The sequence below is a fragment of the Nilaparvata lugens genome, unplaced genomic scaffold (genome assembly GCF_014356525.2).
Source record: "Nilaparvata lugens isolate BPH unplaced genomic scaffold, ASM1435652v1 scaffold6838, whole genome shotgun sequence".
NCBI classification, from domain to species: domain Eukaryota; kingdom Metazoa; phylum Arthropoda; class Insecta; order Hemiptera; family Delphacidae; genus Nilaparvata; species Nilaparvata lugens.
This window is the reverse complement of record NW_024092588.1, coordinates 1-15466: the sequence shown is the minus strand read 5'-3', so window position 1 is coordinate 15466 and position 15466 is coordinate 1. Positions and strand designations below refer to the sequence as shown.

General features: G+C 34.6%; 1 protein-coding gene and 1 long non-coding RNA gene across 2 annotated transcripts; both read left to right on the top strand.

The window, feature by feature from the left end:
- Positions 1-2281: 2281 nt before the first annotated feature.
- Positions 2282-5504, top strand: LOC120356473. The gene is made up of 2 exons (XR_005574048.1): positions 2282-2372; positions 5065-5504. It is a non-coding gene; the product is annotated as an uncharacterized LOC120356473 (long non-coding RNA).
- A 644-nt stretch (positions 5505-6148) lies between these two features.
- On the top strand, positions 6149-12129 carry LOC111058881. Its single transcript, XM_039445402.1, has 3 exons — positions 6149-6559; positions 7448-7865; positions 11933-12129. Exons 1-3 carry the CDS (start codon positions 6440-6442, stop codon positions 12022-12024), a joined length of 630 nt encoding a protein of 209 aa, XP_039301336.1. The 5' UTR covers positions 6149-6439; the 3' UTR covers positions 12025-12129.
- The last annotated feature ends 3337 nt before the right edge of the window (positions 12130-15466 follow it).

Sequence of the window (15466 nt, the reverse complement as noted above, 5' to 3'; positions counted from 1 at the left end):
TTGACAACAGGGTGGAAATTCGATGAGTCCTTGCAGAAGTCTTCGAGGTGATTGACATCATTTAATTGGATTTTTATTTAATAATAATAATAATAATCTAATAAAATGAGAGATGCATATCTTCAGAGGATCAAGACCCTTTTAAATCTCATCTGAATGGGAAGAATGTGATCAAAGCCATATAAACACATAATTATGCAGTGCCTCTCCTGACTTACACATTTGGAGTGCTTGCTTGGACTCAAACTGAAATTGAAGAATTGATGAGAGCAACAAAGTTTCTTCTAACAAAGTTCAGAGCACACCACCCCAAGGCTTCAATTGAAAGATTAATACTCCCCAGGCATAAGGGAGGACGGGGTCTGATGGATCTGAGTGGGTTGATTGATTGATTGAGTACTTTATTTATGTAGCTTACAATATAATATAATGGCTTATACACTCATACGATAGCTGTCAATACAGCAAAGTTTTAGATGAATTTACATAGCATAACTAAGAAATTAATTATTAAACTGTACAATGATAAAAAAAATCAATTTGAAATAACTATACAAGATATATTGTAATGCCTCTACATAAATTGGCGGAGCTTTGGACATATCAATGTCCATTCTTTGGAAAGAATATTAAAAAAATCCTTCCCAGTTACTCTCTACCAAGAATGTAACTCTCTACCAGTAGTTACTGTTAGTTACGACCCAGTAACTCTCTACCAACAAGTGGTTGTGTGAGAAACAGGTGAACAGTATGAAAGCCTTTTTCACAACCAAGCAAGATCATCTTCATGTAACTGTCAAAGAAGCAGATAAGAGGTATACCCCACTTAACTTGTCAGCACAGAATGTTGGAGGTGTAAGAAAGAGTAAACAGCATGAATGTGAGGTCCTGGAGCAGTGAGGAGCAAGCAATTGCATGGGAGGCATGCATTCTCACTAGAAAACCCTGGTGTCGATGGAGGGTTGTCAAATGCATGATGAAGCATGGGGAACTGTTTCTTGAAACTGAAGGTTTCATGGTCGCTATACAAGACCAAGTGGTAGCCACCAAAAACTACAAGAAAGATTTAATGAAGGTACCCATGAGAAGGTACCTTTGCAGACGTTGTGGCTTGGCATCGGAGACAATACAACATATTGATTGTATCTGCATGTCAGGCAATGGCAGTCACGGAGTACCTCGAGAGTCACAATAATGTTGCTGGCATACTGCACCAGGACCTTATTGCTTTAAGGTTTGAGCTGATTGAAGAGAAAGTCCCTCATTACCAGTCGAGTAAATGAGAACAACTCCTACAAAATATACCGGGATAGATCAGTGCTGACTGATAGGACAATTCCACACAATAGACCAGATATCATTGTGATGAATAAGCTGATAAGAGAAACAGTAATAATAGATGTGGGCATTCCATGCTGCCACAACTTGGTATCATACTACAATGAGAAAATTATCAAGTATATATTTTCCATTGTCAGCTGAAATAAAGGATATCTGGCACCAAGAGAAAGTTGAAATTGTCCCAGTCATAATATCAGCAGTTGGATTGATGGAAACAAAGGTGACTGCAAATCTGAGTCGGCTGGGAATCTCAAGAAACACAAGCTACTTGATGCAGAAGGCAGTGGTGCTCAATACTGTATCAATGGTTAGGGCATTCCTGAATATAGCAACAGAATAACATCAAAGTCTTGCCATAGGCCGATTTTTATGAGAAAAACTCACATTGAATTGTGATGATAAATAAAATAAATATTATAATAATAATAATTAATTCATTAGCATTTGAATAAATGAAATTCCTCAGTAATTTCCATCTGTAGAAAACTAGTAGATAACTCGTGTTCCGCGAGAGTCTAATTAAAATTGACAAACTGAAACTTGACCCACTGAAATCTTGAAGAATTTCGAATTAGCCCATAACTATCCTCGGTAAATTGAGAATCTATAAGCAAAATTCCAAGTTAATCAGTTCAGTAGTTCAGACGTGATGATGCGTCATTCGTAAATTTTATTCTTGAATTCCCATCCCGTACATGTTTAAGCATTTGTTTCCTTTATTATAATAGATAATTATTGTATTAAAAGATTTAATCAACAATGAATGCCGTCTTCTCTAATTGAATGAAAATAAATTTATTTTTAAAAAATGTGTAATGATTTCAGGAACTGGTGTAACTGTATACAGCACTCACCCAGGTATTGTGGACACCCCGATGTCGGAAAAATTCCTGGCTTCCTACAATTTTTTTCAGAAACCGTTATAAAAATTGTAGCCAAACTGTGGTGAAAACGCCAAAAGAAGCAGCCGAGACAATTTTATACTGTGCTTTGGACGATGGAGTGGCTACAGAGTCTGGGTTTTATTATTGGTAAGAGACAAAACTTCTAAAATTTTCCAAATATTTGAACATCTATCAAGTGTATTGTTTTTCTCTTGAAGGGTGAGAATTTGGACGATATATGGAGTGGCTGCAGAGTCTGGGTTTTATTATTATTTATTTATTTATTTATTTATTTATTTATTCAAGGTGATACATACTATAATTAGGAAAGAAAAACAGGCAATTGCCCAAAACTTCTTCAGTTCCTGGATTTTCACATATTAAAAATAGTCCAAACAATTAGGTTAAGTTCAAATTTTGATTCGCCAAAGTTTCCGCACCATCCGAGGAAGATAACACAGATATAAAATTGATTTTGAATTTCACAATGTTGATATAAAGCCGAAAAACAATAATCATCCTAATTCAATTAATTAATTGAAATAAATTGGTAAGAGACAAAACTTGTAATTTTTTTCCAAATATTTGAAACATCTATCAAGTTCTCTCTTGAAGGGTAATTTAATGTAGATTTTGAAACTGGTAGAATATGTAATGAATTATCACTTTCAATGAATTAAAAAAATGTTTATGAAATGTATGACAAATTGAAAGCATGTAACAAGTGGATGTATTTCCAAAGTATATTTCCACGCTGAGAAGGTCTAGGCTGATTTCAGCCAAAGTCCAAGCTGATAAAAAGTCTACGCTGGTCATTCATTCTACAGGTGATCAAAAAGCTCCTCCGCAGTGAACTATAAACTTAAAAAAACACTCCATCACTCAAAAACAAGTATTTATAACAATAGCAAGGTGTTATCTACTCAACTTACGTGTACATTCATTACAGTAGAGGGGAAAGAAATGGGAGTAACTTGTCTAATGGGTTTCTAAACAGAACACAATCTTCACCTAAAACAGAACGCAGGTAGACTTTTTGATTGCCCGGTATAACTATAACTAAAGCTAATTCTAGAACTATAACTAATATAATAAAGGAAAGAATGGGCTTATACACGTACGGGATAGGAAATTAACGAATGACGCATCATCACGTCTGAACTACTGGACTGATCAACTTGAAATTTTGCATATTGATTCTTAATTTACCGAGGGTGGCTATAGGCCTATTATCAGTTCTTCAAGCTTTCAGTAGGTCAGGTTTTCAGTTTGTCTAGTTTTTAATTAGTCCCTTGCGGAGCATGGGTTACCGGCTAGTATCTGATGAAACTATCGTATTTCACCCTCTGGCTCTCACAAAGTTTCATTTTTATAACATGCGAGATTGACGAAATAGTGAAATATTAACATAATTATTATCAACATATTTATATATCAATTATTAATGTTTTACTGAAATAATAATACTGGTGTTATTGGAATAACAATGTCAATCTTGAAAAAGAACTATGTAATATAATATAAAAATCTGGTGTGGCGCACTCACACAACTTTCCTTGCCGTTATGAAAATTGATCACGTGACGCTAGTGTTCCCGCGCATCTCAAGTCTACTATTCAAAGATTTGAGCCAGCTGGTGACAGGGCAATAACGCTGGAGACACACGAGGTCTGCTATCTCTTTATAGTGAATCATTCAATAGAATCAACAGTTGCCAACAGTTTGCAATTGGATAATCACATTTTCTCGAATTTCGAGCTTATTTTTAATTTTAGGTGAAAATGTCACTGGACATTAATTGTAGAGATTCTCATGCTCAATCTTTTCCACTAGGCATTTTTTGTTTAAATTGTATCTGAAGCCTGATAATTGAGAATCTAAATCAAACTTGCATAGATGGGGCGGAGCTCCTGAATTTTTTACAGATATCGGACTTATGGCAGTTGATAGAGCTTATTGATGACTATTTCAGGTATAACTTTAATCAAAATCGTTGGAGCCGTTTTTGAGAAAATCGCGAAAAACCCTGTTTTTGACAACATTTTCGCCATTTTAGCCGCCATCTTGAATCGCATTTTATCAAAATTGTTCGTGTCGGATCCTTATATTGTAAGGACCTTACGTTCCAAATTTCAAGTCATTCTGTTAATTGGGAGATGAGATATCGTGTACACAGACGCACATACACACACACACACACACACACACACACACACACACACACACACACACACACACACACACACACATATACATACAGACCAATACCCAAAAACCACTTTTTTGGACTCAGGGGACCTTGAAACGTATAGAAATTTAGAAATTGGGGTACCTTAATCTTTTTCGGAAAGCAATACTTTCCTTACCTATGGTAATAGGACAAGGAAAGTAAAAAATTGTAACATGAATCATAAAAGTAGAAGTGAGTGTCCTCTCCTGACATATTTATTGAATATATATTACATCTCCTGAGACAGATATTTATTTCTCCTGACAGATATTCTCAAGCAGATGGAAGCTCAACTAATTTTAAGATTTATGGCCCAGTCACACAAAAGCCGGTTAATTTTAACCGTGATTAATTCTACGAGAACCAATCTGAGAATCCGTCTATCAAAAAGACCTTCTCTGATTGGTTCTCGTGAAATTAATCACGGTTAAACTTGACCGGCTTTTGTGCAACCGACTATAACTATAAGATTACTCTATATTATTATAACTGGTCTGATACTATTATAACAATTATTTGCTATATAAACAATTAAACATAATATAAGCAATTATATATTTTTGTTGCTCACTTAATTGTTCCTATCTCATTTTTATTATTTTTTTACAGTGACTGCAAACGAAAGCATGCTGCTTCAAAATGTGAAGATCCAAAAACAGCCAAAGAATTATGGGACTTGAGCATCAATCTACTGGATCTTGAACATACAAATCTTTTGGCAGTAAATACTTGAGAGTTCTCAGCAAATATCATTTCGTGCCAAAACAATATTTGTTATATAATGTTTTGTTTTTGCCTATAGAGTTACTCATGAAATTTGACTGATGAAAGTCCAGAAAATGTTGTGCCATTCTAGAGAAATAGCTTTAACTTTCAACTTTACAAAATACAGAAATAATACAGTAGGAAACTGGTAAAACTTATAATTCTTAAAACAATGTAATGTCGAGCTAAGATGTACTGTATTATGAGAATATATAAATGAGAATGTGTTTGGAATAAGCAAGAGTATAAAGTTGTCAAGAAAATAAACAAATATAAAAGCTTCATTCTGTGTTTTATCATTATAAGTTACCATTGATATTGATGTTTAAAGATAAGAAAATATTAGATAAGTAGTAGAAAGATATTGTACGTTTTTAGAGTTTACATCAATGTCTATAGTCTGTGCAAAACTTAGATTAGATTGCAGCATTGCTCTTATCGAGTACAGTGCTGCCAGACTTAACAGAATCCAGAGAGTCTGTGAGCTAATTGTGTGAGAGAAAGAGTAAAATAGAGAGCGTAGGCATTTGTTATAGTATCAGCATAAAAGCGGCACCAGTGTGCTCCTGTTGTTGAAATGAAATAACAGTGGCCATAAAGCCCCGTGCTGCAAACTAAGGTTTACACGGACTATATGACTATATTGGCTTACACAATAGAGATCAAAGTTCGTTTTCAAGTTACCGTAAATCAAATTTTTAATTTTTTTTCCAAATATTTTGTAAACCCAAGTTTTTATTTGAAAGAGAGGTAGGTACTCTTACAAACTCATCAAAAACAGTAAAATCACTAATTAAATTCAATAATCCATGAGATCTTTTAATAAAAGTAAACCAACTTGAAAAAGTGCTTCATTTTAAAATTTCCCGGTAATCGGCTGATATTCGGATGCTTTTGGGGTTTTGCAAAGCCTTCTGAATACTATTCTAACCTATGAAATCTAACCTGTAAATTGTAAACAGTATGAATTTCATGAAATGAATGCCAAACCTGGCCAAACTTAGCTCACTTGTTCTTATCAATAATGTAGCTCAAAAACTGTTAATGCTAGCAATTTATCATTTTTTCACTCATTCATTGTGTAAAGTATTATCTACTATCAAAATGAACTTTGAATATTGTGTCCAGTTTGCAAATTATTTGAATATTATTCGGAAACCTTCAATCAACTCCCATCACATCATATTAGGATGATGCTCTATTATTTACGAAATCCACCATGAATTTTTGGAAAACAGTTCAGAAACAAATTTACAGTATCATTTCTCGAAAGTATTACGTAATTTGTTTTGTATTTCTAGTGCTGACAACGCTACTATCTCTGGTTCACATTGGCGAAGTAAGTGATGAGTCTACTCAGTCTATTACATAAATATTCTTACTCTTATTGTGTTGTTGAACAATTTTATGCTATTCCAAGTTAAAATTTCATAGTTGATTACCTAATTATCTACAATCTTCAATTCGTAGGACTATTAGCCAGCCAGATGCGCTGGGTAGTTCATCACGTCAATATACCATAGAGAAACAATAGCTTAAGTAGATATCCCATGGTATAGGGCGTTTATGTCGTAATTTTTACTGTTATCTTAAGCCGATAGTTCACGTATTTATTTCCCAAAAAGCTGTGTGACGCTGGTAATCTTTCACCCGGCCAAAACAGTAAAAATCTACAATAATCGACTTGAGATAACAGTAAAAGTTGCGACATAAATGTCCTATACCATGGGATATCTACTTACGCTATTGTTTCTCTATGATTATACTTAATACTCAGTTTACACATGAATTTTTGACAACACTGTCACGCCAAAAATTAAAAACATAATGGCATAGAAAGGTTAAACTCGGTGATGGCCACTAAATATCAACTATAGACTTCTGAAAAAATTTACTCAAGGAGTAGTATGGTCTGGCACGCAGCCAGGACTTGAGTCTTCTCTCAAACCCACTGTCACTCAAATGACGCACAGATGGCGGTAGCATGTTGAACATTTTAATAGCGATATTGGGATAACAGTTCTGAGCCTTTTCTTGAAAGTATTCTCACTTTCAGTTTGTTGTTGTTAGATGATTCCAACATTGTGAGTCATAATACTCAATTAAGTTGCTATCGTTGCTAGTTTTCTTGATTTTCTAACATTCATAGTATTTTCGACATGAACAATTATTATTGACGTTGCCTAAACCTCTTATTTTAAAATCGTGTTTCTTTTCTTAATCTCAGGTGTGGCTGAAACGATCATGGTCGATAACAGACGAACAGTGGTTCAACCAATTTATGCACAACATTGGCAACCAAAAACTTCACAGCAACCTGACCCAATACCTACCCATCGATGTGGTCTATACCTGGGTCAATGGATCAGACCCCTTGTTCAGAACCCAGTTAGCTGACTACAAGAAAAATTTGTCACTAAAGGCATCCGATGAATGTCCATTCGCCAACTGTTTGCCTTCCAACTTCATTTCCACCAAACTTACAACAGGTGCTGACTGTTTGAAAGGTTACAGTGAATTCAAAATTGTAAGCTCCAAAACGTCCACTGATATTTGGAAGCTGGTTGCTTTGGACTCCCCGGAGTCGGTTGTTAATAGAATGAAGGATGCCGAAGGAGATATCTATCAGGTTCATTGGACTACAGGTAACTTGATATAAAGGAAGATTATTATAACATTAGATGCAGGCATGTGAGACTATTCAATGAGAAACAAAATCTGGAAAAGCCATAGAAACACTCACACTGAATGACATCAGCAAGTGCAAGCGTGCTAAGACCACACTGATCGCGTGCACTTGCTGGTGACGTGCAGTGTGAGCACCTATAGTGAGGTCCACGTTATAATGGCAGTGGAGAAAGATAGGAGAACAACGTTGCCGATCCTCAGTCTTGTCAATGCCTTCTATAGACGGTAGCTGATACAGGTTTATTGATGTGAATATAACGTTTCATTCTCGTTTAAAATAATCAATTATACTTTATTAAGCAAGAAATTATGTTTTTCAATAATTTCATAATGAATTTTTATAATAGAGATAAAATATTTTGTTAATAAATTCTACATTGTTTAAAGAAGATCTGGCAACAGAGCAAAGCGAGAAAGAGATAGTGTTATCCGCTTTGTTGAATGATAGACAAGGATAACAATACCATTGCTAATCAAACACTGCCATTATACGTGGACCTCACTATAGTGCATGTGAGACTATTCAATGATAAACAACATCTGGAAAAAGCTAAAGAAACACTTGAACTGAACGCCACCAAGTGCACGCGTGCAAAGTCCACACTGAACGAGTGCACTTTAATAATAATAATAATAATGTGTTTCTGTTCATGGCGTGGTCATAAGTATGGCCACAAGTGAACAAGTCAAGAACATAAAAAACTGTCATAAGACAGGTCAAGAACAAAAATACACATCAAACACAAAAAGCAGCAAGCAGTAGAAGCAGCAAGACTAATGCAAGAAGTATTTACTTACAGTCTGAGGATCACAATCATAGAACTCCCTCATAGAATAAAAGGGGTTCTCCTGAAGGAAAGCCCTCAGTCTCCTCTTCAAGACTTGCTGGAGATGTGCAGTGTGAGCAGCTACAGACAAGTCACAACATGTTTCTGTGGATCTTTCTAGATTTTGTTTTTCATCTGCGCGCTTGGTCATGCATGAACATGATCCCACATGCACTTGCATATACTACTTGCTTCCAATTTGTGATCATACCCTCAGCTAAACCTTATACATTACTAAACATTAACAATTATCTTATCACATGTCTCATACCAACAAACATGCTTATTTTTTAGTATTGTATCACTAGGATGTACAGTAACTAAATTAATCAATTGTTTGATTTTGCTGAGGATGATAGGCCCTAGCTAGTGCATAGTTATGAATTATTTATTTCATTCATTTCATTCATTCATTCATTTATTGTATAACATACTATAATCATAATACATTTATACATTGATCGTTACAATATTATTCTCAACTATGAGAGATTGGGAAAGAAACAACAGGCTTAAAGCCAAAACTTTCTCTCTCAAATTTGGATAGAAATTGTCCAAAAATTAACACTTATAAATGGGTCCTCAGTTTTATAGTGAGGTCCACGTTATAATGGCATGTTGAAGAAAGATAGGAGAACAGTTATGTTGATTCTCTTCCTTGTCATTGTCATCTATAGAGGACAGCTGATACAGTTCTATCTTGTTATTATCACCTGTTCATTCTGGTTTAAAATAATCAATTATATTTTATTCGTCAAGAAGATATATTTTTAATGATTTAATAATAAATATTCACAATCGAGATTGAATATTCTGTTGATTGTATCTCTACCTTGTTAAAAACTATCTGGCAATGATGTGGAGCTAGAGAAGGATAATGAATATTTTCTTAATTGTACCTCTACATTGCTAAAAACTCTGGCAACGTTGTGGAGCTAGAGAAGGATATCACTATCTGATTTGTCAAATGATAGACAAGGATAGAAACAGCATTGATAATCAAATATTGCCATTATAACGTGGACCTCACTATCGTAGATATGAATATTTCTGTATGCTTTTGAACCACCGCCAGGTGATGTTGAAGCTCTTGCTAGTGAGGGGAGCACTCACTATCCAGGAGCTGTCCTCAATCAGTCACCTTTCCAACGGTCGAACTGAGAGCACGGCGCTTAACTAATCAATATATCCAATTCTTCATGGATTCATGATTAGCATTGACAGATTCCATCATTAAAAAATTGACAGATTCAATAATTGGAGAATCACAATACTGTAGTTCATAAATTAACACCAATGTCGTATTTAATAATGATTTAAGATACATTATTGATAACTATAGAAATTACTAGAAAGTAACTTTTTTCTACTAAATGTATATACAGTAGAACTCCAATTATCCGAATTGATGGGGACCGGGACCCATTCGGATAATCAAATATTCGGAGTTTTTTTTTTAAATTGTCATTGGAGAGAAAAAAGCTACGTTTTGATATTGCACTATTACTTTCCTTGCACTATTACCACAGGTAAGGAAAGTATTGCTTTCCGAAAAAAATGAAGGTACCCCAATTTCTAAATTTCTATACGTTTCAAGGTCGCCTGAGTCCAAAAAAGTGGTTTTTGGGTATTGGTCTGTATGTGTGTGTGTATGTGCGTCTGTGTACACGATATCTCATCTCCCAATTAACGGAATGACTTGAAATTTGGAACTTAAGGTCCTTACACTATAAGGATCCGACACGAACAATTTCGATCAAATGCAATTCAAGATGGCGGCTAAAATGAAGAAAATGTTGTCAAAAACAGGGTTTTTCACGATTTTCTCGAAAACGGCTCCAACGGTTTTGATCAAATTCATAACTAAAATTGTCATCGATAAGCTCTATCAACTGCCACAAGTCCCATATCTAAAAATTTCAGGAGCTTCACTCCATCTTTTTAAAGTTAGATTTTAGATCTCCAGTTATCAGGCTTCAGATACAATTTAAACGAAAAATTTCAAGTGTAAAAGATTTAGCATGAAAATCTCTACAATTAATGTTCAGTATCATTTTCACCTAAAATTGAAAATAAGCTTGAAATTCGAGAAAATGTGATTATTCAATTGCAAACTGTTGGCAACTGTTGATTCTATTAAATCATTCACTATAAAGTGATAGCAGACCTCGTGTCTCCAGCGTTATTGTCCTGTCACCAGCTAGTTAGATTTTAGATCTCCATTATCAGGCTTCAGATACAATTTAAACGAAAAATTTCAAGTGTAAAAGATTTAGCATGAAAATCTCTACAATTAATGTTCAGTATCATTTTCACCTAAAATTGAAAATAAGCTTGAAATTCGAGAAAATGTGATTATTCAATTGCACACTGTTGGCAACTGTTGATTCTATTAAATCATTCACTATGAAAGTGATAGCAGACCTCGTGTGTCTCCAGCGTTATTGTCCTGTCACCAGCTGGCTTAGATCTTTGTTTTCAAGTAGACTTGAGATGTGCGTGAACACTAGCGTCAGGTGGTCAATTTTCATAACGGCAAGGAAAGTTGTGTGAGTGCGCCACACCAGATTTTTATTTTTTATTGGATTAAATAAAAAAAACATTATATTTTCACATGTTTTAAATATAAATAAATGTACTTATGTACAAGGGAAGGACAATAGTGAGCGAACGCGCAAACACTGGCATCGCAGTGGGAATAATTATAGCGCATTTAGACTTTTTCTGGACAAATTTCTTTCTGGAAGTGACTGGGATAATCGGCGATTCGGTTAGTCGGAGCTCGGATAGTTGGAGTTCTACTGTAATAATAATACTGAGGTTGATGCCCACATAAGCTCTTAGGCTTGTGCGTGGGTAATGAGTGAGAGGGATGATGATAATGAGAGATGACAACTACTTTTTAGGTATTCGGAACCGACGGCTTATCGTCTCCTCCGAAAGACGGGGTACTAGTAGTTTCTATAATTAAACAATTCAAGTAGCCCTAATTAAATACTCTATTATTGAGGGCATTCAATAAAGTACAATTGATTTTCATAAAATTGTTTAAATATTATGTAATTGAATGTGTTCTTATTCATTTTTAAATACTCTATTATCGAGGGCATTCAATAGAGTACAATTGATTCTAACAATTGATTTTCATAAAAAAATTTAAATATTCTGTAATCGATGTGTTCTTATTCATTTTTCAGATAGTAGTTTGGCAATATTTACCATCCAAATAATACAATCATTTTTCAAGTGCCATGCAGTTACATGCATAAGGTCAGCAGATCTCTTCTGAGGACTTGGTTCAGAGACAGTGTGAAAGGATTCTGGGTTTACAAGAAAGTATGCAAAGTAGTTGTGCAATTAAAAATTGATGCAATGCTTATTTTAAAGGTAAGCAGCATAGAATTTATGTTATATTATTGTTTAATTCGACTAATTTTAGATTGTTATAGTGAGGTCTACGTTATAATGGCAGTGTTTGATGGTATTGCTATCCTTGTCTATCATTCATCAACGGGGATAGCGCTATCTCTTTCTCGCTTTGCTCTGTTGCCAGATCGTCTTTGAACAATGTAGAATTAATTATTAATTAACAAAATATTTCACCTTAGTTATGAAAATACATTGTGAAGTTATTGAAAAATATAATTTCTTGCTTAATAAATATAGTTGATTATTTTAAACGAGAATGAACAGTTAATATTACATCGATAAACCTGTATCAGCTACCGTCTATAGAAGGCATTGACAAGACAGAAGCTTGGCAACGTTGTTCTCCTATATTTCTCCACTACCATTATAACGTGGACCTCACTATAGTGTTCTATAGTGATATTCACTTCAAACTGTTGAGGTCATGTCAGAGGCCCTGAAATTGATCAGCTGCGACCTGAAAACTCTGACACCAGACCTGAGCCAGCCAGGTCACTCGATATTATTATTCCTTCAAACTGTCATCATCTTTTGGAAATAACATCAATATTCCCCGTTCAATTAATGCTGACAGGATAAAGTGAATCTCACCACACCCAAGTTACTGATTAATGTAATAATTATAGTGAGGTCCACGTTATAATGGCAGTGGAGAAAGATTGATTGATTGAGTACTTTATTTATGTAGATTACAATATATACTGGCTTATACACTTATATACAATAGCTTACAATACAGCAAAATTATAGATGAATTTACATAATATAGACTAAGAAAATAATTATTGAACTGTATATGATATGAAAAAGTAATTTGTAATATAATAACTATAGATAATTATATTGTTATGCATCTACATAAATTGGCGGAGCTTTGGACATATCAATGTCCATTCTTCGGGAAGAATATTAAAAATATCCTCCCCACTAACTCTCTACCAAAGATAGGAGAACAACGTTGCCGATCCTCTGTCTTGTCAGTGCCTTCTATAGACGGTAGCTGATACAGGTTTATTAATGTAATACTAACTGTTCATTCTCGTTTAAAATAATCAATTATACTTTATTAAGCAAGAAATTATATTTTTCAATAATTTCATAATGAATTTACATAATTAAGATGAAATATTTTGTTAATTATTTAATTCTACATTGTTGAAAGACTATCTGGCATCAGAGCAAAGCGAGAAAGAGATAGCGCTATCCGCTTTGTTGAATGATAGACAAGGATAGCAATACCATTGCCAATCAAATACTGCCATTATAACGTGGACCTCACTATAGTTCTTGCTTGTTTGATTCGTTGAATGTCTATGTTTCACTTGTCTTGTTTTGTCTCAAAATCTTTAATTATCAGTTTCACATTGATCTATTTCTGACTTGCAATTATTAATTATTCTCTTAGTTATAAGATACTCTTAGTATGAACTTGATACTGTAACTATTTATAGGCCAACTTGCCAGATTAAAGAAATAGCGTGATAAATAACTTGATAATGATATGCTTCATTATTAGCTCTTCGCTCATCTAGGAGATTTAAACTAGTAGTTCTGTGAACAGTAGACCTCACGCAGTATTCTCATCCACAAGTACCTGATTGGAACTATAGACCTTACAGCAATAGACTGGCTCTCCACACATCTGTGTAATCACTTGTCTGCTGATTTATGATGAATAATTCTACAGTCTGATTTTTACTCTAATATTGACATATGAAGGAGGCTCCTTCTTCCTTTTATATTATCCTTGAAATGCAAAATTTCCAAAAACCTTGTATATACGTCGACGCGCAATTAAAAAATGAACATACCTGTCAAATTTCATGAAATCTATTACCGCGTTTCGCCGTAAATGCGCAACATATAACATACAAACATACAAACACTTAAACATTCAAACATTCAAACATTAAGAGAAATGCCAAACCGTCGACTTGAATCTTAGACCTCACTTCGCTCGGTCAATTATTCCTAACTAGGAGGTAACCCGTGCTCTTCAAGGGCTCAATTAATAACTTAATGAACCGAAAACTTGACTTACTGAGATCTAGAACAACTGGAAATAAGCCTCGCCATCCTCGGTAAATCAATAATATATACGCAGAATTTCAAGTTAATCAGTCCAGTAGTTCAGACGACCGTGATGGTTCAGATGCGTCGTTCGTGTATTTCCCATACCGTACATGTATAAGTCTTTCCTTTATTATACAGACTTTATAACTTTGAAAGCACAAAAATATTTATTAAAATTACTTACAGAATTGAGAAAGGTGTAATTTGGTAACAAAACACTTCAAGTTTAAGATGTGGGTGTTATTTTGGTTGGATGTGACAGCCGTTGGTAATGCGACATACATCCCACCGATAATCGATTTCTTGCCACACTCGTACCAGCATATCAGGCGTAACTTGTGCAACCGCAGCGATCCGAATGTGATCCGATTACGGAGGTCATAAAGATTGTCTGGTAGAGGCGGAACATAAACCTTTTCCTTAATGAAACCCCACAGGAAGTGGTTGTCGATGCTAACTCCGTTGAGAGAGGTGGCCATGCAATTGGCCCTGCATGGTGAATACAGCGAATTTGAAAGCAATTGTCTAGAAAGTCATGAACTTTTCCGTGAAAATGAGCTGGTGCACCGTCATGCTGAAAGTAGAAGGGCATCTTGTTCAGCATGACGGTGCACCACCTCATTTCCACGGAAAAGTTTGGGATTTTCTAGAAATTAGAAAATTAGCTGGTACGAGTGTGGTAAGAAATCGATTATTGGTGGCATGTTTGTCGCATACCAACGGCTGTCACATCGACCCAACATAACCCCCACACCTTAAACTTGAAGTGTTTTTATACAAAATGACACCTTTCTCAATTCTGTAAGTAATTTCAATAAATAATATTTATGTGCTTTCAAAGTTGTAAAATCCTTTTATTATCACCCTTATAGAATAGGCCTATATTTATTTTTTTGTGTAGTTGAGAAGTTGATATTGTGGTAATTATTCATATTGAATGAAAAAGACTAAGAAATTGTCAAAAACCACAGATATATTGATACTTAGAAAGACCGGTTTCGGTTATTACACCATTGTCAATCTCTGACAATGGTGTAATAACCGAAACCGGTCTTTCTAGTATCAATAAATCTGTGGTTTTTGACAATTTCTTAGTCTTTTTCATTCAATACCTATTCTTATTGCTATTTTCATCAGTTTAGTTCAATCAATCAATAAAATTATTCATACATTCAATGAAAAACTGTAACCTAATTAATGTGAAGTGATAGTTCCGAATGTATTTTAAT

Bases quoted from the DNA above. Each gene is read 5' to 3' on its own strand.
- LOC111058881 (XM_039445402.1), top strand. From the start codon at position 6,440: ATGAATTTTTGGAAAACAGTTCAGAAACAAATTTACAGTATCATTTCT. The intron at 6,560-7,447 runs GTAAGTGATGAG...TCTTAATCTCAG, and splicing joins CTCTGGTTCACATTGGCGAA to GTGTGGCTGAAACGATCATG. The intron at 7,866-11,932 runs GTAACTTGATAT...TTCATTTTTCAG, and splicing joins TCAGGTTCATTGGACTACAG to ATAGTAGTTTGGCAATATTT.